We start from the raw sequence: 21,577 nt of genomic DNA, 5'->3' as shown, positions 1-21,577 counted from the left end.
TGGGTGTTAAATTAAAGCTATTGGAAACGTACAATAGCTATGAAAACACACCCCTGACCAGGTTATAGTGACTGAACCGGTTTCTCCAAACAGTGAAGAACCGCTGCTGCTCTCGACCAGACACATGCAAATGTCAAATGGAAGTGAAAAACAGAGCTGTAGGAAATGCAATTTATTTGCAATTTTTTAATAACATCATTCCTCAGATAAAAATGCAATGTTACAGGAATATACATCAGATATTAATTTAAAACTTGCTTTCAAGGGACCATACAGTCTAAATATACTTTTTCCTTTTTTATTTACTGGTAGCGTGCGTTATAAGCAAGACAGACTCTGTCACCAATGACAGACTGACAAGTTACAGATACAAACTGTACATTACTTATTTACAAATCAACTTTTTGTTTGGTTTTTCTTTTCACTTTTTATTGAAAATAGGAGTAGAAAAAGTGATTGAATTAATATTCTGATTTATTTCATTTGTATTCTTTCTTTCTAAAATCTAAAATGAAATGAACAAAAAAAGAAAAAAAGTCAAGAACTCTCCATTAGAAAAAAGAAAGAGAAGCAGAAGAAGAAGAAGAAAAGGGTGTGTCAACTGTGAGACCATGCAGTTGTCACTTAGGAGACAAACGGTAACTGAGGAAACCAAATGATGTTGGGCCAGTGTCACTTAGCAACCTCAGAACCAATGAAATCCCTCACACAGTCGAGGGGGAGTGGCTTATGTTAAAGAACTCAGTTACAAAATGGCCACCTGCCTCCAAAGCTACCGCAAGCACAATAACACACTCTAGTTCATTTTCTGACCATAAATAGTGCTGTTATTAAATACTACGTTTAACAGTAGCGCCACTACTAATATTACCACAAATTGGTCTCTGTGTGAACACCTCTCTCCGAAAAATTAACTTGAGGATTAATAACAGACTTCTCTCGACAAAAAAACAACAAAAACAAACAAACAGCTCAATCCTGTCAAAGGCCCTTTAACACTTTGCATGAGTAGTGAACTAAGACTATGAACAAGATCATAAGACACTACTGACCAGTGGAGAACAGAGCCACACAGCCCTGGAGTTTAACCAGTAAATAAAGAACAGAAAAGCCTTTGTTGAACACTACTGTATATGGAGCTGTGGATCTCCTGCCATTGGATCATCAGGCTGGCAAAAGGCCGGGAACAACCCACCTGGATAGAGGGTTTACGTCAACACCTGCGTGCTGTCGAATTCTTTAACACCAGCAAGAAATAAGTGACACGCAAGAAAACGCTGATAATGTACACGACTGTCGATGCTCTGAGACTCATTCACTGAAGCTGCATTTGCACACACAGGCATACGAGACCTATTTGTTTGTTTTTTTTTAACTCTTTGTGGTCAAATGTGGCTTTCTCAGCAACATGAATCCACCTGGAATCAGGTTCCGTAAAGAGCAAAAAGCTAAATCCAAATCTTTCATGTCTGTGATAGTAAAACACTCAGATAGCTGGCTAAAATTTCCAACAGTTTCTTCCATTAAGGGCTGCTAAAAAAGGAAAATATCCAAACAGAAGCCAGTAGACTAAATCTAACTTTCAAATGCTAAATGTGTCTTTTTCAGACACCAATAAGAGCATCGCTGCGTCCTACATTCAAGGGATGACACTGTTGAAATAATTATCATACACGGCGCAATGTAAAGTAGCTCTTATCAGTAAAATTAGAGAGGAAGAAGTAGATGCAGAGAGGCGGAGACATTCATGGTTCCACTAAGGACGAGCTGTTTTGACACAGTCTGCATCACAGAGCTGCTGCCACACCTCCTGAAGAAAGTCACTGAGTGAAACTCTAGCTGGTACAGGAAACTCAATCAACAGGGTGTGGGTGCAGCATCCTTCCACCACAAAGTCGTAAGTGGGTGCTCTCCTATGTGCAAACTGGGACCTCCTTCAAACAAGAGTATGAATAACAGCAAGAGAAGGATTGAGTGACACACAAGGCTTTCAAGGTCGTTAACATTGTAAACTAAATGTAACACAGGGGTGCTGATGTAGTTGCTGCTACACAATGGGCGAGTTATATCTAGCTACCCTACATGTTATCTCTAAATCTACTGGGCAAGCAAATCTCTTCTACCTGGTTTGTTCACCAGGGGCTCACAGACCCCAAGAAAAAAGGGAATAAATCATATTTTTTGTTTCTGTCCATCAAACTCTTGAACAAATCAAACTTCCCTAAGACTGATCGGTGAAGACTTCACATGCGTCTGTGAGAAGTGTCATGCAATATAACATCCTATAAGAAAAGAATTCAAGTCATTTGAGTGTTACTGTGAGCCAGTGCAGTACAATATGCAATGGGTTTGACAAGGTTCTTTCAATACTGATCATGTTTTTAAAGCTTTGCCTCCAAAATCCACACAATCCTTAATTTAATAAGATATTGGAGGCTGTGAAATGAATGCATGTCAGCCGTGATTTTGCACACAAAAACCAATTTGATACTTTCATCGACACAAATCTAACTCTCCAAAAGTACCTGTAATGTGTCACTATATTATTTACTTAAACCTTGCAGTTAGATAACTATTCTTCCATTGCATGTACTGTATTCTGTTGCTCACTAAAGTCCTGCTCTTGCATTGGCAACACTCAGACAATCTTCACACAAAGGAAACTTATCAATAACGACTTCTAAACGCAGTGGAAACATTCAGCTGATGGTGAAACCAATAAAATGTTTTTCCTTTGGGTTTACTCCTGCCAACATTTAAAACAGTATGGCACCTCCAAACCTGATCTGAGCATTTCTGTTAAAAGAACAGGAGTTCTTTTGATCCTCTGCAAAATCCAGCTCCAAACTATCATTTCATATTTTATCATTTAGATATAGTTTTTCTATATATGATATCTAAAATAGAAGATACTTGCAATATAAACTTGTAATTAATAATATATTCCCTCTTTCACTTTCTGTTCAAATTTCCAAAGCTTTCATCAGCATCGACATCAAAATAACATCTGTACAATGGAAAAACAAGGAGGTGATCCCCTCTTGTTTCTCCTGCAAAGGGAGTTAATATTCTCATTAGGTTTAGATTAATTAGAATCCTACGACAACAGGCTATGGTGATTTTACCTAGAATAAAAGAAAATAAATCTATATTCAAAATAGTCCTCTTAAAATATTTTTGTCGGGATCAAACAATGATCAACAAACACTTCAGTTTACAAGAAAATAGAACGTACATCTGCTGCAACAATGGTAGATCCACACGGGGAGATCTGAGTGACCAAGACGGGAAAAACATCAAGACTCCTATTCTCCAGCCTCACTCTCTCTGAAACGGATAAGCAACACATACCTGTGTATAGCTTAGGTTAAACACACAACTCTAATACTTTTTATACTTTTCTATTTTTGTTAAAGTCTTTATCACACTGAGCAGCTCGCATCTTACCATCATATACAACAGCTCTTGTCCATAATCAAAAAGAATCTGACTTTTTATCCGTTTGTGATTCTCCACTGTAAAGGTGACATCAAATAAGTTGGCTACTTCTTGACTTCCTGTTCTGCACCGAGCACAGATGAGTGAACTTCTCCGCACAGATGCAGCTCAGTTCCTCAAAATCCTTTCTTGGAAGAAAACAAAAAAAAAAAAAAGAAGCTACATGGTTTTCATGGCTCAAAGCATAGAGAGAGAGAGAGAGAAAGAGAGAAAGAGAGAGAGAGAGAGAGAGAGAGAGAGATCTAGTCCTTGATAGGTTGATTTTTTGGTTAGATGTGTTTCATAGCTTAAATAATATATCTGAAAAAGTGTACAGTGTCTATGTGTGTATTTCGCTGATGTAGGACTAGTTAAAGAGAGACAGGTCTCTCAGTGCTACAGTAGGAAAATGTCCAGACTTTGACCTGCACTGACAGGTTGCTGGTAGGTTACATCTCTCAGCCTATTTTACGAAACATAAGACAAACACAAGCAAACACGTGTTAGATTTCGAATCTGTCTGTTGCTTAAAATCTTTAAGTAGATTTCAAACTTTCTGGAGAAAAGCCCTGATTTCTACACTGATTTCTTGAGCCGAACAATGAGCCTCTCACATCTGGAGTCACAGCACTGGTAATAGATTTTCAGTGGACTTCGTTCAGATGAATGAAAAATGTGAAGTAGACTCTGTGTTATCTGTGTTCTTCACTTATATATCTTTATATTAAGCCACATTTGTATGGACTGGAAAGTCTGGGAATCATCCGAGCCTTTTGTGAAACGTCCTAAAAGCCCATCATGTACATGCCATCAGCTAAAACATACATAAATATAACTACATTATTCCCTGCTGATTCATTTTGGTCAAAAATACAGCTGACTCAGTGAATTCATACTGACCTTCTGCCAGTAGGCCATTGTAGACCATTTTCATAACCAATATTTCACTAATTACATTCCCAAATAATTCTCCTGTCTTTTCCTTACTCTATAACATTCTGGTGATTAAATATCATATATTTGTATATATCTTACTATATATGGTATATAAAAATATACAATCATTGGTTAGTGGTGAGACAAAAGATATTATCATTCACATAGGACCAATACTTTATACCCTTATAGAGAGAAACCCATGCACATGTAAAACACTACTTGGATATATAATTCACCATGTCAGAACTTTGACCACCCTGAAATCCAAACATGATGAAATAAAACCTTCTACAGTCTTTACAAACGCTCTCCATCCAACATTCTTACTCAGCCCAAACACCCGCTGCTTCCCATTGTCATTAACCGCCAACAAGATTGTCGTCCGTCAACCAGAAACCAGGCCTTTACTCTCCACCTCTGCTGTCACGTGAGGAAATGACTTGAATTTGAGCTGCACCCTTTGGAGCTGAGGGGTGTGGTTGCAGCTGAGCTCGCTGTGGGTGGAGGTCCCGCGGGGCAGCAGACACAGCTGCAGCCTATCAGCCTGATCACTCACTCACTGTCTTACAGCGAGGCAGAGACCGCAGGTACACCAATACACAGCACAGGCCTTACACATGGTGGACACTGTGAGCCCAGGTGTAACTAACAGCACTAATAACGGCTGCATTCCATTTAGTGGTTCCGCCTCCGTAGCTGTGGTTTGGTGCATGCTGGTTTACTGGTGCACCAAAATGGAAATGAGCCAGGATTAAAGTTATTAGTCACACCTTTGCTTTTCCTGCTAATTAGTCAAAATGTCAGCTGTTAAAAAAAAAATAATAATAAAATAAAACATGCTCTCCTGCTGTGTCCCAAGTCCATATTACATACTAACTGAATACAGTACAATTAAATACCAATCTTAATGGAATATGTTTTTGCAGTTCACATACAAGAACACCATTTTATACTAACAGGGGCTTATGCAATAAATGCGCCACACAATGTCAATTAAACAGTGACTTTAAAATGACATTATCATCAACAAGGTTACCTCAGATTGGGCTTGAAGACTAGCAATTTATAACAGAGAGCCAGTTTTAAAAACTGGTGGAAGAGACAATCAATGTAGTGGGCAGGGAAATGTTATAGAAAAGATCGTATTTGTATATTGTGTGAAATGTAGTATCCAGGATATTTACATCAGGATCTCTCAGCCTCTGCTGCATCAATTTCTGCCATTCATTTCAATACTCACCCCTTTATATGTTTTGCTGCTGTATTAAGTTCAATTTCTCAATTTCCTTTGTGCATTGGCTTTTGGGACTGTTCTGTCCATAAACAACAAATTCAAGAAAACAAGAGCATTTTACTATGAATGTTTGAGAGTATTTGATGTTCTCACTTTTTAGTGTGAACACAGTACATATTGATAACCTGCTTAGATTTAGCATGTAGTATGGAATTGGGACACTGCTTCATTTTGACCTGTGGACTTTAAGTAGATTTCTTCATGTATATTGATCACTTTGTGCTTGAATACATCAAGTAAGCATTTCAGTGTGTATGTGCCATGCACAGTAGCACCTGCCTCAGTGTTTGTCCGTAATGATGATGGTTTCAATCCACCAATGTTTTTGTTTAAAAAAACTGCTAATTATGGGTAATTTGGTCTATTATATACAAATGGTCCATTTTCCACATGTCAGCAGACGAAAGGGTAGAAGCTGGAGACAAAGTGAGACAAGAGACTATGGCAACACATAGGCAAATTAGCAACACCCGTCAAAACTGGGGAATAAAAGTACTGTAGTTTGCTATTTTTCTCATGTTTCAACAATCATACAAACATGAGCTCTGTCCGTCCCAGGATTAAGAATCAGAAAATAAACTAAGCGCCCATAAGACACAAGATATGCAAAATCACCTTCCAAATACCTGTCCACTGCTGTCCACTGTCAAATGTTAATTTAGAGAAGAAATACTGACTTTAATACACTGTATGTACACTAAATAGAAATAGCTACTCTGTCATAATGTGATATGATACTTAACCTGATTAAAGCAAAACAACTTTAAAACCTGGAACGTTCAAATGTCAACATGTGAACCTCATGCAATAGTGATGGTAACACCCACGGAGCTCAATCCATTTAAACACTATAACTGGAAATAAACAAGAGAAAGGGATACAGCCAAAAAGTATTGAGTCAGGGAAGTGAAATTGGTTGGTTTTGCTGCTGAATAATTAAACAAAATAATGAGCTTTACACTCTCCACTGGCTAGATATTAAACCACGAGCAAAAGCACTGCTTTCAGGTCGCTGTCTCAATACACATTTTTGACTGCAGATGCAGATTCAACAGCCTCGCACGAGAAAGATAAATACATCTTTACTATACTGCACTGCAATGTACCTGATTTCAAGTATGTTAGGTTTCTCTGGCATGGAAACCACTGAGTTTACTTAAAAATGTAGCAAACAGAAAATAATACATCTTCATGATATTGATTTTTTTTTTTTTCACTTTCACAAGTACATTTACTTCGGGAACCTTGTATACAGTCATAGTTATTGCATTGTTTTTGCATATCTTGTGGGATGCAGGATTACACCCACTCATACCATTATACTGCAGCACAACACCTCATAGTTCATGCTAACCTATACAGAACATAAAAACTGCAATGTTGCTCCACTCCACACGGGGGAACCACAGGCCTCTGTATCTCTCTTATCAGCTTTTGAAAACCAAAGAGCCTTTAAACACAAACAGCAAAGTCTGGTTCGGCACTTCTGATATGCAGGGTTACTCTGTGTGTGTATGTATGAAACATAAATTAATATTTATTGGTAACATAAAAGTAAAGGGTTAGAACTGAATGTAGTTTCTGACTGCATGTATGCATTATTCCTATTTATGTGATACTGAACATTATGAATGTTTTAATAATTACTGATAATTCAAAGCTGTTATGCAACCTTGTGGAAACTTTCCCCTACTAATTTTATCTTGGCCAAGTCTGAGAGTGGTTCCTTGTTGGATGATTCCTTTATTTATTTAAGTAACTATGGCCATTCATTTCAGGGTTCATTATCAGAACTGCTCTACTACTCTACTGTACTGGATGATAAAATGGTTGAGAGGAAGCTGACACACTTTCTGAGTCCACTGTAGCAGCTTGGGTTACAAAAACTACTACTTTAAAATTCAGGTGCCTGCTGCTTACCTTTATCACTGAGGAATTAGATCTAATAGTCATTAGGTTTAAATTCAGGGTTAACTCTACATAACCTTGGCTGATGCAACAAAGTGTGGAAACAAAAACCAAAGCACAAACTCAGGTTGTGCTAATTTTAAGGGTAAAACACTGAAGCTAGATCGTGCCTTGCACACACATTAAAATCCTCGACTATACTCAAATCTGCCTTACTAACTTTTAGATTTAAAATCTGACAAAAAATAAAAATCAGCTTATGCTCAAACTGATGTGAGCCACAGGCCACAAAGTAGCCTGTTAGCTTATGGTACCAAATTATTTCAATAAAAATAGAGCCTATTCTAATGAGGTGCTTTTACTACAACTTAAAGGAAGAAAGAAATGCTTAAGGTATTTTTATGAAGCCAAAGCATCCTGGTTAGGAAAAAAAAACAACGGACTAAATGTCAGGGAGGGTATTCCTTTGACAACACAGACTTCTTCAGGGTTTGCAGTATGATCATAACCACAAAACAACAATAGCACTGCCACTTAAAACACATTCAACATTCACATTTAATTTGCATAATAATGTCAGAAGTCTGTTACTGGCACAGGATGCAGTGTATGGCAGTGTGTTCATGCATCCCCTTCCCTGCCACAAACCTGCTCTGCTTAACATGTAGGAATGAGAGCTCAGCAGTGAAACCCTAATGATAAATGAAAGTGAAAACTCAGAGCCACATGTTGACATGTGATAGTGTCTCTGGGTGGAGATCATTCATTGAAAACTGTTTCTTGAATGGCCCAAGACTATGGCAACATATATGTATTTTGTACCAATAGCACTGTTTTTAATGCTCCGACCCTAACATAAGATTGACTTTCTTCTTTTTATGCTGTTTTAACTAGATCCACTGAGATACATCTGCATGTGAGTAAGATACAGACTCTACTTGACTTTGCGTCAGGATTGTGTTAGTAAAAATAACTATGTTTTTCCAGGTTTTCAGTGGTGAGCAAAACATCTTACATAATTTGAGCTGAATTGATTTATTTCAGTTTTAAATATAATAAGGTCACTGACATGATGATACTAAATGTAACAGCTGGTAACAATGATGTGATGCCAGGAATGGTTTTGTTTTTTGGAGAAGATACAATATCAAAGTGAGACCTGTAACTTGTGTAATGTACTGAGGCCTGAGTACCAGACTATGGCATACTGTGGCCATACTTTATCCCAAGTGAACTCAAACTATAATCAAGGGACAAACTATAATAGAGAGAGGTCAATCAAAAAATGTCAGCATGCTACCTAGAAGGCAATAGAAAAAAATGAGAAAACAAAAATCACACCAGGAGATCTTCCATGACACAACTTCCCTCTGAAAGTTTTCTGATTTATATCCACTAATTAATCACATTAACCAAAAATGATATCTTATCAATTATCAGTAAATCTCCTGTTTGTATTATAATTTCCTAGTAATTAGTTTTACCAGTAAATTGCGTTACAGACAGAAAATGACTTCATCTCTAACAATGCTAATAAGTCAAAATGTTTTGTGACATGAGCACACCTCAGACAAAGAGATGTGGTTTAGAACTCTTGCAGCATCTGTACACCAGCCCTAATAATTCATTTGGAGTTTTAACTATGAGTAAAAGATGAAATCATGTGATTATGGTGTGTTACAGCTGAGCTATCAGGGCATCATCCCCCCAGTTCATTCACGAGGTGTCACTGTGGCAGTAAATTTGGTGCTTCTACCATTCAGAGCAACCATCCATGATGAAGAAAAGCAGCAAATTGCCAAAAAGGCTTCTTACCTTCTGGCCAAGCTGCAATGCCAAAAACTGATCACCACTGTAAACTTTACTGTCACTCTGACCTTGCTGGAGACCTTACGCAAATCTATCTCTAAACAGAAATGTAAAGAACAGTTACAGTTATGCAGTTTTAGATAGAGTGGCTTCTGACTCTGCAGCTTGGCTAAAAAGTAAAAACCGTGCTAAAGAAATCACAAAGCTTTGGAAGCATGCCTGTCCATGGTAACCCTGTGTTAAGGAGGCCCATTATCTCACACACAACACACACACACATACACACACACACACACACATACACACACACCATACTTGTAATGCTACCTTAATTTACTGTCTAGGCTTAAAATCAGCTTTTTAGAATACATAAGTAACCAGTCAAACACAGGCACACACACTCATGCACACACACACAAACGCATATCCTCACACACATTTTTTTCTCTTCTGGGAAAAATAAATAAATAAATAGATACAATCTGTAAAAGGTGCATACTGATAGAGAGAAAGACCCCCCTTTTAGATACACACGCTATCTCACACACTCATACACACATACATCCTGTACTAAAATGCAGACACACACCCGCACACACAAATATAGTTATACACTTGCACGCAAACTCTACGCCCTGCTTCGATACTTAAAACCTCTTAAAATTCTCCTAAAATAAACCGAGCAAAAATACATTTATAAGACCAGCACCCCGATTGTGCAAACAAATCAAGGATAAATTAAACCAATAACATCATGAATATAAAACAAAATAGTCATGGCTAGCCAGTTTTGCACAATATTGAACTGTTAAATACATAGTGGGCGTGGTCTGTAGAGAAAGTGTGTGGCAGCAAATCCAATAGGATTCCACGCTGAGAGGAAGAGGAGGGTCTTGGAGAAGGAAGTGAGGTTGACTGACGGACAGATCCTGTGTGGATCAATGCCCCGAGTCTGTTTTCTTTTCAATCGGTCACTCCCATTCTCTCCTCCACCCTGCCGTCTCTGTTGCCCTGTTTGACACACACACGCCTTCCCAAGGGCTGAAAAAGCAAAAACCCAGCGATGGAGGGAGAGGGATGGTTGAATAACCAAAGAGAGAGAGGGAGGAAGGAGAGAGGGAGGACTGAGGAACAACGAGGTATGAGGCAGAAAAGGGGGCTCGCTGTCTCTGCTTAGCCACCAAATGCTCCTCCCATTTCCTGTTTGGGGCAGGAAGTGGGCGTGGCCAAACAAGGAAAAGCGGCGTAGGAGGCAAAGCCAGGTCTAGGTGACAGACGAGGTGAGTTTGTCTCTCCATCATTGACCAGTGGAAAAAAGAGCTGGCTGGCTTCCTGTTGGCCAGAGAGTGTCTCTCTCAGCCTGTGGCCCCCTAGAGCAGCCCTGTTGTGGCTGTTGGTCCATTCCTCAAATCCTTCCCCCCCTTGGCTGGGGGTGGTGTGTCACCTTAATCCCACCCCCAGGCTGGCAGGGCTGTGCTCCAAGGTTCCTTAGCTTTGGAAGAGGAGGAGAAATGAGATTTCAAACAGGGTTTTCCTCGCCCCCGTTTTACTCAATACAGCGCTTCATCATCAGTGAACCAAGAAGGAGGAGTTGACCTTTGACCTCAAGTGGGTGCGGTCAGATTTTAATCCTTAACTGACCCCCCCACAAGCTGGTCTGCTGTCCCCTACCTGGCTTCATGGCGGCCAGACAAACAACAACAACACAACACCAAAGTAGGCATAGGAAATGAAAACAATAAACACACTGTCCACTGCAGGAAGTGTTCTTCCTGCCTCCGTTGTTTCCTTTCTACCTTTTCTTCATCCATAATTTCCTTTGTCTAATTTTTGCTTGTCTCTACTTTTCTGCTCTTCACACTTTGAGGACATGATAAAACTGTGAGGCACTTTAGAGACACACTCAGACACGTGTGGAGAACACACGCACACACGTATACGTACAAATAGAGAAAATCATAGACCAAACACACACACACACACACACACACACACACACACACGCACACGCACACACACACACGAGCACACACTCAGATAGTATAGAGTATAGTGTGGTACACTTTTCTACAAACATTCACGCACGTACAAACCCATATAAACCAACAAAGTTGTAACCAGGTGTTTAAGATTGCGTCACTGGCCGCCATTGTCCAGAGCGGTCACGTCTGGCAGAGAGGCAGACAGTGTGTGTATGTATGTGTGTGTGTGTGTGTGTGTGTGTGTGTGTGTGTACGTTTGTGTGGGGCGGGGACAGACAGAGCCAGCCGCGGCGCTGTTACCCAGCACTGACAAGCGTCAGTCTCTGATGATGTCAGAGGGGCCAGTTGGCCGATCAAACCCGTCGAGCCGACTCCTACAAACTCGTCACACACTCCATATCCTCGTCCTCCAACAGCCCGCTGTTCCTCTGCCGTGCTCCTCCAATCACCACCGAGCTTCTGTGGTGCCCTTCCTCCCTCTCTCCCACCTCCTCTTCCTCCTCTTCTCGTCCTCTCCCCCCTGCTAGCAGCTCCTGTCGCTCCTCCACAGAGGATGGCCCGTGGATGGAGCCTCTGCTTCCTCCGGCCTCTCCCCCGCCCTCGCTGGGACTCAAGCTGACGACTCGGTCCCTGTGCGTTGCTGCTGCTGCTGTGTGGAAGGGGAGGAGGTTGCCATTGGGGCTGTGCTGGGAGGTGGAGGAGGTGCTGGACGTGACGTTTGTGGTGGTGTTGCCGTTGAGAATGTTGTTGGCGGCGTGTTCCATCTCCTCGATGGTCATGTCGCAGGCGTCAGCTAACTCGGCTTTGGTCGCCTCGATGAATGATGGGTCCTGAGCGAAATGACCCAAACCCTCTGATATTAGCACCTTGAGTGGGAAATGGGGAAAAGAGGAATGGAAAAGAGAGAGAAATGGACGGATGGAGTGAGAGAGAAAAGACTTATTGTAGTAGGAGAAAATTTGAAAGGATGGTGGCATATTGTTGAGGAGAAAGTAACCTTCTCCCACCTGTACATACACACACACACTCACCGCCTCCACCAGACTGCCTGCGCTGCCGTGACACAGGGAGCTTGAGTCTTTTCCCAGTAGTGTGGGTACTGTGAGCGACACCGGCCGTGGTGCTCTTTGATTGGACACCGACACGCTGGGGGTGGGACTAGGGCTAGGCCCCCGGCTGTTCCCATTACTGTCACTGTACCTAGGGGCAACACATTTGTTTAATTTAAAAAATGGTTCTGATAATATCAGACCGTTACTTGGGCTTGCAGTGTAACTCGTAGCAATTCTTTTCTATGTTCTTAGTCTTACCATGGCCCACAGTTGACTGAGGGCAGGCTGGTATTGAGCTTTTCATGGGAGTTGGAGCCCTCTAGCCTCAGAGAGGGCACTCGCTGGTAGGAGGCATCGCTGCCATGGGCTAGAAAAACAAAGACAAAAGAAGAGCAAACCTGTCTCAACGAGTACAATGACAAAGCTGTAATAAGTGTAACGTGTGCTTCAACATTTACTAATCTGGCTTCATGTGACATTAACGTATTAATGTATAAATGTCCTTGCTGAGGAAATGTAATTCAACAGTTTTGCCAGTTCTTGACAAACAGCTTTTTGGCCTTTGATGTGTGCACAGGATGCAGTATACCTGTGGGACTGGCTGGAGGCGTAGAGCACAGCCGGCTGAAGAGGGTAGGTGAGTGACTCCTTCTTAGCAGAGGACTCAACCCTGCCACTGCCAGCGCCTGGAGGAGGAGGAGGAGGAGAGGGAGAGAGTCAGACAGGAGTAGGGAGGGAGGATTATGTTTGCTGAACTCAGCATAGCTGTGAGTTCTACTTCACATATTATATTTGCTACCTGTTCATGTGCATCTAATTGTGTTTTTGACTTTATTATATAGACGTCTTCTACCTGATGATGTACAAGGTGTAAGGGTACAGCCGTCTTCTGGGAGACGTCTGGCCTTGACTGTCTCCTGAGACACTCCAGATGGAATGACGATCTCCGCCCTGACACCCACACCACAAATATGGAAACACACAGCATGTGAAAATGTGTAAATTACACTAAAAGTAGGACTGTATTCAAATGAACAGGCAAGTTGTACCACAGCTTGTGTTTGTGTTGTTTTGGAAGATGTTTACCTATGTATGTGTGTCTACTTACCCAGAGAAGTGGGGCAGAGGAAGACTCTCCTGGGAGACTGCCACCCCCCTCCTCTTCTGTCCTCTACCTCCTCTCCTTCCTCCATGGGAGTCAGCTGCTTACATGTGTCATCATGATACACTAGCCTAATGTGAACACACAGATTCACAAAGAGTTAATGATTTGGACATTTGGACATGCAGATGATAAAAATGTAATTGTCTGGGTGTTCGCCAGCAGTACATGTCAGAGGAGAGCGAGTGGTCATCCTCGTGGTACTCCCTGTCGTCGCCATAGCTCTCATCGTACGTCTCCTCTGTTGACCCCTCCCCTCTTCGTATGATTGGCAGACGGCTGTCACTTGAGTCCGAGCTGCAAAAAACCAAGCACAGGACCGAAAAAAGCAAACAAACAAACAAAATGAACATAAACACAGACCACAGACGGAGAAACAGGTAGACAAATAGGAGGACGGATGTAAACATAAACACACAGAAAAAAAAAGAAGCAGCTGATTAGCAAAAAACTCACAGAGGAGCTTATGAAGGGAGCCTGAGAAACCAACTGAGGCTTAACTACTGCATATAGGAAAAGGAAAGAGGATGAAGGAGAAGAGAAAAAGGCTAGAGGAAAGGAAGGAGGAGAAGCAGGTGGAAGTTACAACTATTTTGTTAAAGCAAGATGGTAAAAAGCATCAAAGGCAACACCTGGAATATGACAATCTGATAGCACAACTAAGGTGCAGACATCTTTTAAAAACAAAGATTAGGATATACAGGGTGATGACTCGTAGCAGTTAATGCTAATACTCAGAGGGCAGAATTTTTAATGTAGGCCTACTGGGAAATTAAACAGGTGCTTATTATGCTGCTGTCATAATTTTAAACGAGCGCCAATAAAATCAGATGCTGTCTTTTCTACTCATCTCTTATGAAGGGGATGCAATGAACCTGGAATTGTGCTAGCAGAAAACTCAAGAAAGTTTAACTCTGTCCCAGTAACTGTTCTTTGTTCTTGAATTATTGGTTGTGACTGTGTTTTTTTTCCCCGAGAGACTACCTCAGGCTTAACTCTGTATGTAACCTGTATTTAGTTATATTCTCTTTGTATTGCAAAGATGTCATGTCACCCTTTCTGTCCGCATCTATTTCATACTCCAGACTTAAGCTTGAAGGAGACATTCTGACATTTGAATTTTAATCTTTTCTTCTTCACCACATTGTTTGGTTAAAAGCTACAACATGTCAGCTTCCTGAAACCATCTGTTGATGGTTATGTTTCAGATTAAGAGTCGTAACAAACTGCTTAGTTTGCAGTTAGCGGTGCTCATTATTTTTTAACAGAGAATGCTTACATTTACAACTAACTATTTGTTATTTACTTGTTGTCTGTCACCAGCACATAAACATCTCCTAAGAACTCCCAGGTGAAGAAAAACAAAATCTAATTTCTAAATGTCAAGATGTCCCTTTAGTCCATAGCTATTTCAGGGCTCCACAGCAAACTCTGGGTTAGAATAGTATTTGATTAAAACATAGCATAAACTGTTCTGGATGATTTTGATGAGCTCACTTTACTGGGTAGCTGGGTTGAGGTTACCTTGTTGCTAAATAAAGTAAATCCATATAGATGATACATTGAAAAGCTTATAATTTGCTTTGCCTGTAAAGCAGATGTTAAATCTAGGTCACTAAGCATCTAAGCAGGGAAAGTGAATGAGTTAATTTTTTTTCTTTTATTTTATTTATAACCAAGCAGTCATTTACCAAGGCTCTTAACCATTCTACACGAACTACATTTTGTAAACATAACTAAGGTTTACAGTCTGCTAGTGACCTGAATCTGCAAGGTTTATCAAATCCCTCAATAAGAATAGAATGAAGGAGGAATAAATTACCATGCTAATGACTGTGCTGTTCATATAACCTTACCAGTACTATGACTTCATAGACTGAAGTTTGTGATAAGGGTGGTGCTAATATGAAGTTATGTGGCTATTAAAATCAGCATGTATGTACTCAGCAAATTTCACGGTAATCTGCCCATTATATTGATATTTTTGGTCTGAGAGCTGCCATGAAGATTTTCACGACATCTTGTCATAGGTGAAAATACTGGTCAAGCTCCAATTTCTCAACATTCAAAGCAAATTTGATGGAAATATAGATGCTAATTGTCAAGATAGAACCCTAGTTCCCTGTCTGTGCTGTGGCAAAAAAAAAGAGAGTAGACAATGTTAATTAGCCCAGAACAATGACTGTGTTTTAACTGCATTTTCAACAATTATACTGCAAATGTAGTGAGCTACTCTACTTGAAATAGCAGATAATTATGCACTTTCAGATGTGTTCACATGTTAAAATTTGTACATAGATGATGAACAAAGAGCTGACATTGTGTCTAACCCAGACCTGCCGTAAAATACAATGAAACATAAGGAGCCCTCGATAGGAAAAGTTTGGTCATGTTGTACCAAACAGTCTATCTAGGGCTTTTTTTAGCAGCATGTATCTTGGCTTTTGCTAGAGCAACTAAAGCATTATGTGCATAGCAACAAGTGTCACTACAGCACCGTGACAGCTATGCTATTTTGTATAGCATTATGAAAACCTTTTTACACTCACTTAGGGGACTAGCACACACACGCACACACACGCACACACACACACACACACATTCTCTCTCTGTCCCCTGGCAACATACCGCATGAGGTTGTCATAAAAACACGTCCTGCTTGCCACCAGAAACAAAAGACAGGAAAAGAGAGAAGGAAGGAAAGAGAAAGTGAAGGGCATAGAAGAACCAATTATGTCCAAACTGAAATGTCATGTTATTTATTATGTTAGCAGGCTGGCTAAATATCTGTAATGATGGTCAGGAAAGGAAACAAACAGGTTAATAATTCTTATCTCGATTCAAGATGCAGGTAGGAGTGAAATAAAAGACTCCAAAACACTGCTTATATGAAAGAAAATCTTGTTAAACATTTAATAAGGTGCAGATGTAACCTGCTGTCTGGTCTGCACTCACCTCTTTGGAGGAAAGCACCATGCAGACCTTGGCAGCAGGATGGGGGTAAGTGGCTGTCCTGTGTGCCCATCCACAGTACTGATAGACGGGCTTGGGAATCGGCTGATGCCCTGGGTTGCCACCCCAGCCATGCCAGTGTTGTTGGCATTGTTGATGTTGGCGTTGGAGCCTGATGAGGAGTAAGAGGAAGGGGTGAAAGTGGTCGAGTCCATGAGCTTCTCGTGGGACGGGCTCTCGCCTTCGCAAGGTGAGCCCTTCTGGCTGATATGCAAGGGACGCTGGGTAGTGAAGGACTGTGGGAAGGACCCACGGCCATCACTCTGGTTGTAGTAGTTGACATGGTTGCCGAATAACCCACCCGTACGCTGTAGTGTGAGAGAGAGGGCAAAAGATGAGGAAGGGAGAGAAACATGGAGAGAGAGAAAAGTGAGAAGAGAAGAGAAGAGAAGAGAAGAGAAGAGAAGAGAAGAGAAGAGAAGAGAAGAGAAGAGAAGAGAAGAGAAGAGAAGAATCGTGAAAAAAGACAGGAAGTCGAAACATCTCTATGTCTTACTACACCCAAAAACTCAGTAAGAATTACTACTGTCACATTCACTGCTAGCAGCAACAAAGCTTTACTCAGCCATGATGAATATGCAAAACACAAACCAATGAGTATTATTTGCAATGTTTCCAAAAAACACCAGAATTTATTTTTTAAAGGTGAAATCTTTGATATAGAACCAGAATGATGAAGTTGAATGAATAAGACACTAAATCTTGCTTAATATTAGCTAGATATAGGAGGAGTGGTCTGATATTTATTCCTATTCACTTAGTTATTGTTGCTTAAAAATAAGTAGAACTACGTATTTCAGTTTGTTGCATTTTATATGCAAATGTAACAAAATACTACGGCAAACAAAGCAGAGCATATGAATGTAGCAATGATAGTGAAAATGGAAAGCTGGTAACTAGCTTAACTCACCCTCTCAGGAAAGGAGCAGAAGAAGCTATGTCGTGTGTGTGTGTGTGTGTGTGTGTCTTACAGTTCCACTTCGGGTTATTTGATGCAATATTTCTGTGTGTTTGATTTTATTGTTTTGTTTTGTAAAATAATATTCTGTTTAATATTGTGTTCATTCCCAACCCAGATTATCAATTACAAAACTTTAGTTCACTGTCTGCAGTGATTGGAAGCCAAGCTACAGTATGTGGTGGAAAATGAGGCATTTTTAAATGTCTTTTTGATCCTGTGAGCACATGCAAGCATGTATGTGTATGTGCATGGAGCAATAATATGGCCTCAAGCTGGACGCTGATCATCTCTCGCTCTCTTTCTCTCTCTCTCTCTGGAGAGTGAGTGAGGGTGTGTGTATCCGACCTTTACCCTGAAGATATCGTCCTCGGAAGCAGCCGATACGGGCTCCTTTAGGCCTTTATCCAGCTCCTCCTCCACAGTCAGGTCTCCCGAGATGGCCCTTCGAATCTCTGGACCAATATCGTGCAACGTCCGCAGGCCCGCCTACACACAAACCAAACACCACAGTGTTGCACTTATCATGGAATAACACAGTGACCCACATGGTTATTTTGCTGTCAAAACCCTGAAACATGGCATCTGTACTCACACAAACTATTCAATTTTTCTTTCTATAGTTCATAACAAGAAGTCTCCTACATATACTATCTTCCCCCACACATTTCTTTAGTGCTGACAATGTAACAGATATGTACTGATTCATGAGCAAGAGCGAACAAAACTCCTGGTGTTTGTGTACCTGCAGAGAGAGGGCAGTTTTGGGGGGCACCTTGGCCACCAGCCCTTGTTCTTTCCTCTTCTTAAACTTGCGGAAATATTCCTGGATGAGGAAGGTAGCGTAGAACTTCCCAACTGTTACCTCATCATCTAAAAGAAATAAACATATCATAATTAAGACAGGCTGATGCTTAAAATAATGGCATCACAGCGAGTACTAATATAATATTTGTGGCTGTTACGTGGCTATTATATAACATTTGTACTTATTGTTAGATATTGATGCTGAACTAGACTATGAAGCTGCGTTGTGGAGGGTACATACCACCAGCAGGGGGCACTACTTGATCCAAGAGCTTCATGCTGGTTCTCTTCCAGATCTTCTTCACTATTGCCCTCAGTTCCTCATTGGCCTGCTCCAGGTTACCTGCACACACACAAACAATGTACATACTGTAGGTTTATAGTATTTTCACACCAACACACTACATTACCACACATGTGGTGATGGTATTACATTTAATTCCCAATTGCTGCTCCACTTATGTACTGTACATATGATCATGTGCCCACCATTGTGTATTTATGTGTAACTTGTGCGTGAACAACTTCATTAGAATGTTTATTCATATTCATGTGTGTGTGTGTGTGTGTGTTACCTTCCGTCTTAATCCTGAGTGCTGTTCTGACCAGGGCGAACAGTGTGGCGTTGAACATCACTGTTCCATCGCTGTTCAGAGGCATATTCATTGACACCAGACGCTACATGAGATAGAAAACACACACACAGTGACACACACAGTAACACACATCCACACAAAATGAATATGATGCACAGGTAAATTTCTTTCTCAGCTGCCAACATAAACTGGCAACTGGCAATCTGTTAAGACCAAGCAGGCAGTAGTTTGACTGTATGGACGCTCATTTTCCTCTGTCTGAGATGTTTTGTATGATCTGTTGTCAGTATGCCACTTGACTCATTGTGGAAGATGTTTTAACAGTCTATATGTCATCACATCTAGTCATTCATGGCAAACAGACATAATTCTGCCCAAAATAATAGGAGAATACATTAGGAATACTTGAATTCAAAACCTCTTCAAAATTTCTGTATATTTTCTACAGCTCTGCAGCCCTTAAACCATGCTTAGGACTGTGGGTGTATTTACCTTGCAGGCCACCCTGTGGGGACAAAGCTTTCCAAATCCGAGGGGAGGCTGAATTCTCCGGAGCAGAGTCACCACATCAAGGTGCTTTATCCTTCCCCTGAATACAGCACAGATGCCACATTACAGAGACTCTCTACACAACCTCTAATGATCAAAGTATCATTACTCTGATGACATACTTTATAAGTTCCCTGTAAACTTACTTAGCTTCTGGGTCATATTCAGCCCAGATCCTCTTGAATTCATCCAGATGATGCGGCCCTAGAATCGACCAGTCGCGCGTCAGATAGTCAAAGTTGTCCATGATGACGGCAACAAACAGGTTGATGATCTGGGGCAAAATCAGGAGTCAGTCAGAAACTATACTATCAACCTGTCATCAATTGCAGATTGCCTGTTTCAAATTATAACCTGTAACAACATGCAGTGACTGACACTAAAATCTATTGAATGGAAAACTGAATGTAACAAGACAAGTCAAAACCAGTGTGTGACTGAACAGCGCTGTCCCCTTCAACTCACATACAGTGCAACCACTGCTTACCTTGATGCATAGAACAATTAGCTAGTATCAAGATCTATGATCTATTTGATAAGATATTGATAACATTATTCATTTTCTGAAAGTGAGTGTCTTTTTTACACTTTTCCTAACTTCAATTAAATATATGTGATGACTGTAATCTCATCAAATTCTCTCTTTTTCTCTGTTTAAATGGGAACAGTAAAAACCTAAATGCTTCTCATTCTGTCTCTGTACTCACCAGGAAGGCACAGAGCATGTAGAAGCTGACAAAGTAAATGATGGCAAACTGGCTGCCACAGTCCTCGTTGGACGTGCTGTTCTCATTGGTTGATCCCTTCTCACACGGCCGATTGGGCGAGCACGCCAGCATGATCTCCTGCCACGCCTCACCTGTTGCACATCTGACAGACATACACATGCACACACACGCCCACATAGATATGCACACACGTCGACACAAATATGCATGCAAAGACGCACGTATATACAGTAGATAGACCAAAGAAACACGTAGCGGCACACATACATGCAAAGATGTGCACATGTGGGCATCAGTGCACCAGCATAGAGTCACATGTGCATTTATGCATTAACACACAGACATATGGACACATGGATGTGTGCACGTATGCATATAAGCATACAAGCATATAGTGACACACATAGGTACAAAGACAAAAAGAGGGAGACATACACACATAAGCACAAGTGTTAGAATGTGAACAGCATAGAAAATGTTTTTCATATCCTGATTCACCGAATTTACTGAGAAAAAATTTCTTTATTTGATTTCACTGAACTGTAGATCAAATCTTTGTGCAAACTACCACTGTCTGCCATTCTGCATACTTCACTGCTATTAAGCTTTTTAATTCTGCCTTTGCTATTTTGCATTTGCAATAATGTTTGGTGGGGTTTCCTATTATCTATTAGATAGATAGATTAGAGTTCAATTATGTAGTAGCAAATATGAGGTATCCAAGTATGTTATCTCTCTCTCTGAATAGAAGCCCAATGCTATGAAATATTCCATGAAGGGGACAGTCCACAATATGAACAGATAGAAATTGTTCTTTTTGTGGTTTTATGCCAAAACTTTTACAAGACAATAAGGTGGCTCCCATATCATTTAAAAAATGTGTACTCCTTAATTATCTGTGATCTATCCTTTCAATTTCTGTGGTTTTTGCCCCCTGCAAGGAATCTTACCATCACCACAACCACACAGGACAGAGAGGATTCTGGGAGTGGATTCAGACAGTTACATGTATTGTCAATAGAGTCCTGTGATGAATGAGCAGTAGGTGTCCTAACCAAATTATCTGGTTGTAAAACAACTTCAGGTTTACAACAATTATTAGCTAACTATTGAACATAGCGGTATACAGAGTTAAGATGCAGTTAAAGATGCTGAGTAACTGGTGACTCCACATCAGATCTTTGGAGATATTATGGGGGTGACTTGTACATATTTAAAGCTAGGACCTTGGCAGTTACATATTCTCTGACAAAACCTTTTCTCACAATTGGCTCTTGTGCAAAGTCAAATCACAGAATCAGCTG

At 40.6% G+C, this 21,577-nt stretch overlaps 1 protein-coding gene across 19 annotated transcripts in view; it reads right to left on the bottom strand.

Annotated features, from left to right (window-relative positions):
* Positions 1-157: 157 nt before the first annotated feature.
* Positions 158-21,577, bottom strand: part of cacna1c (calcium channel, voltage-dependent, L type, alpha 1C subunit) — a 197,078-nt gene continuing 175,658 nt past the window's right edge. For 11 of the 19 annotated variants that reach the window (XM_071502787.1, XM_071502796.1, XM_071502786.1 and 8 more), the window contains 16 exons: positions 20,253-20,415; positions 19,692-19,819; positions 19,489-19,585; positions 18,976-19,078; positions 18,642-18,743; positions 18,339-18,466; positions 17,942-18,082; positions 16,579-16,943; positions 16,252-16,278; positions 13,792-13,920; positions 13,570-13,694; positions 13,315-13,412; positions 13,051-13,147; positions 12,720-12,828; positions 12,441-12,609; positions 158-12,275 (listed from right to left, as the gene is read on the bottom strand). In XM_071502787.1, coding sequence (XP_071358888.1) covers positions 11,784-12,275; positions 12,441-12,609; positions 12,720-12,828; positions 13,051-13,147; positions 13,315-13,412; positions 13,570-13,694; positions 13,792-13,920; positions 16,252-16,278; positions 16,579-16,943; positions 17,942-18,082; positions 18,339-18,466; positions 18,642-18,743; positions 18,976-19,078; positions 19,489-19,585; positions 19,692-19,819; positions 20,253-20,415 — 2,473 coding nt within the window. In that variant the 3' untranslated portion in view covers positions 158-11,783. The remainder of the gene's footprint in view (positions 12,276-12,440; positions 12,610-12,719; positions 12,829-13,050; positions 13,148-13,314; positions 13,413-13,569; positions 13,695-13,791; positions 13,921-16,251; positions 16,279-16,578; positions 16,944-17,941; positions 18,083-18,338; positions 18,467-18,641; positions 18,744-18,975; positions 19,079-19,488; positions 19,586-19,691; positions 19,820-20,252; positions 20,416-21,577) is intronic. The other 8 variants (XR_011694217.1, XR_011694214.1, XR_011694213.1 and 5 more) reach the window with 8 other exon arrangements.

This window comes from Trachinotus anak, unplaced genomic scaffold (genome assembly GCF_046630095.1).
Source record: "Trachinotus anak isolate AG129_WGS33_773 ecotype Australia unplaced genomic scaffold, CSIRO_AGI_Tana_v1 ptg000018l, whole genome shotgun sequence".
NCBI lineage: Eukaryota > Metazoa > Chordata > Actinopteri > Carangiformes > Carangidae > Trachinotus > Trachinotus anak.
Note: the sequence above shows the minus strand (reverse complement) of the source record. Positions and strands in the feature narration are given on the sequence as shown.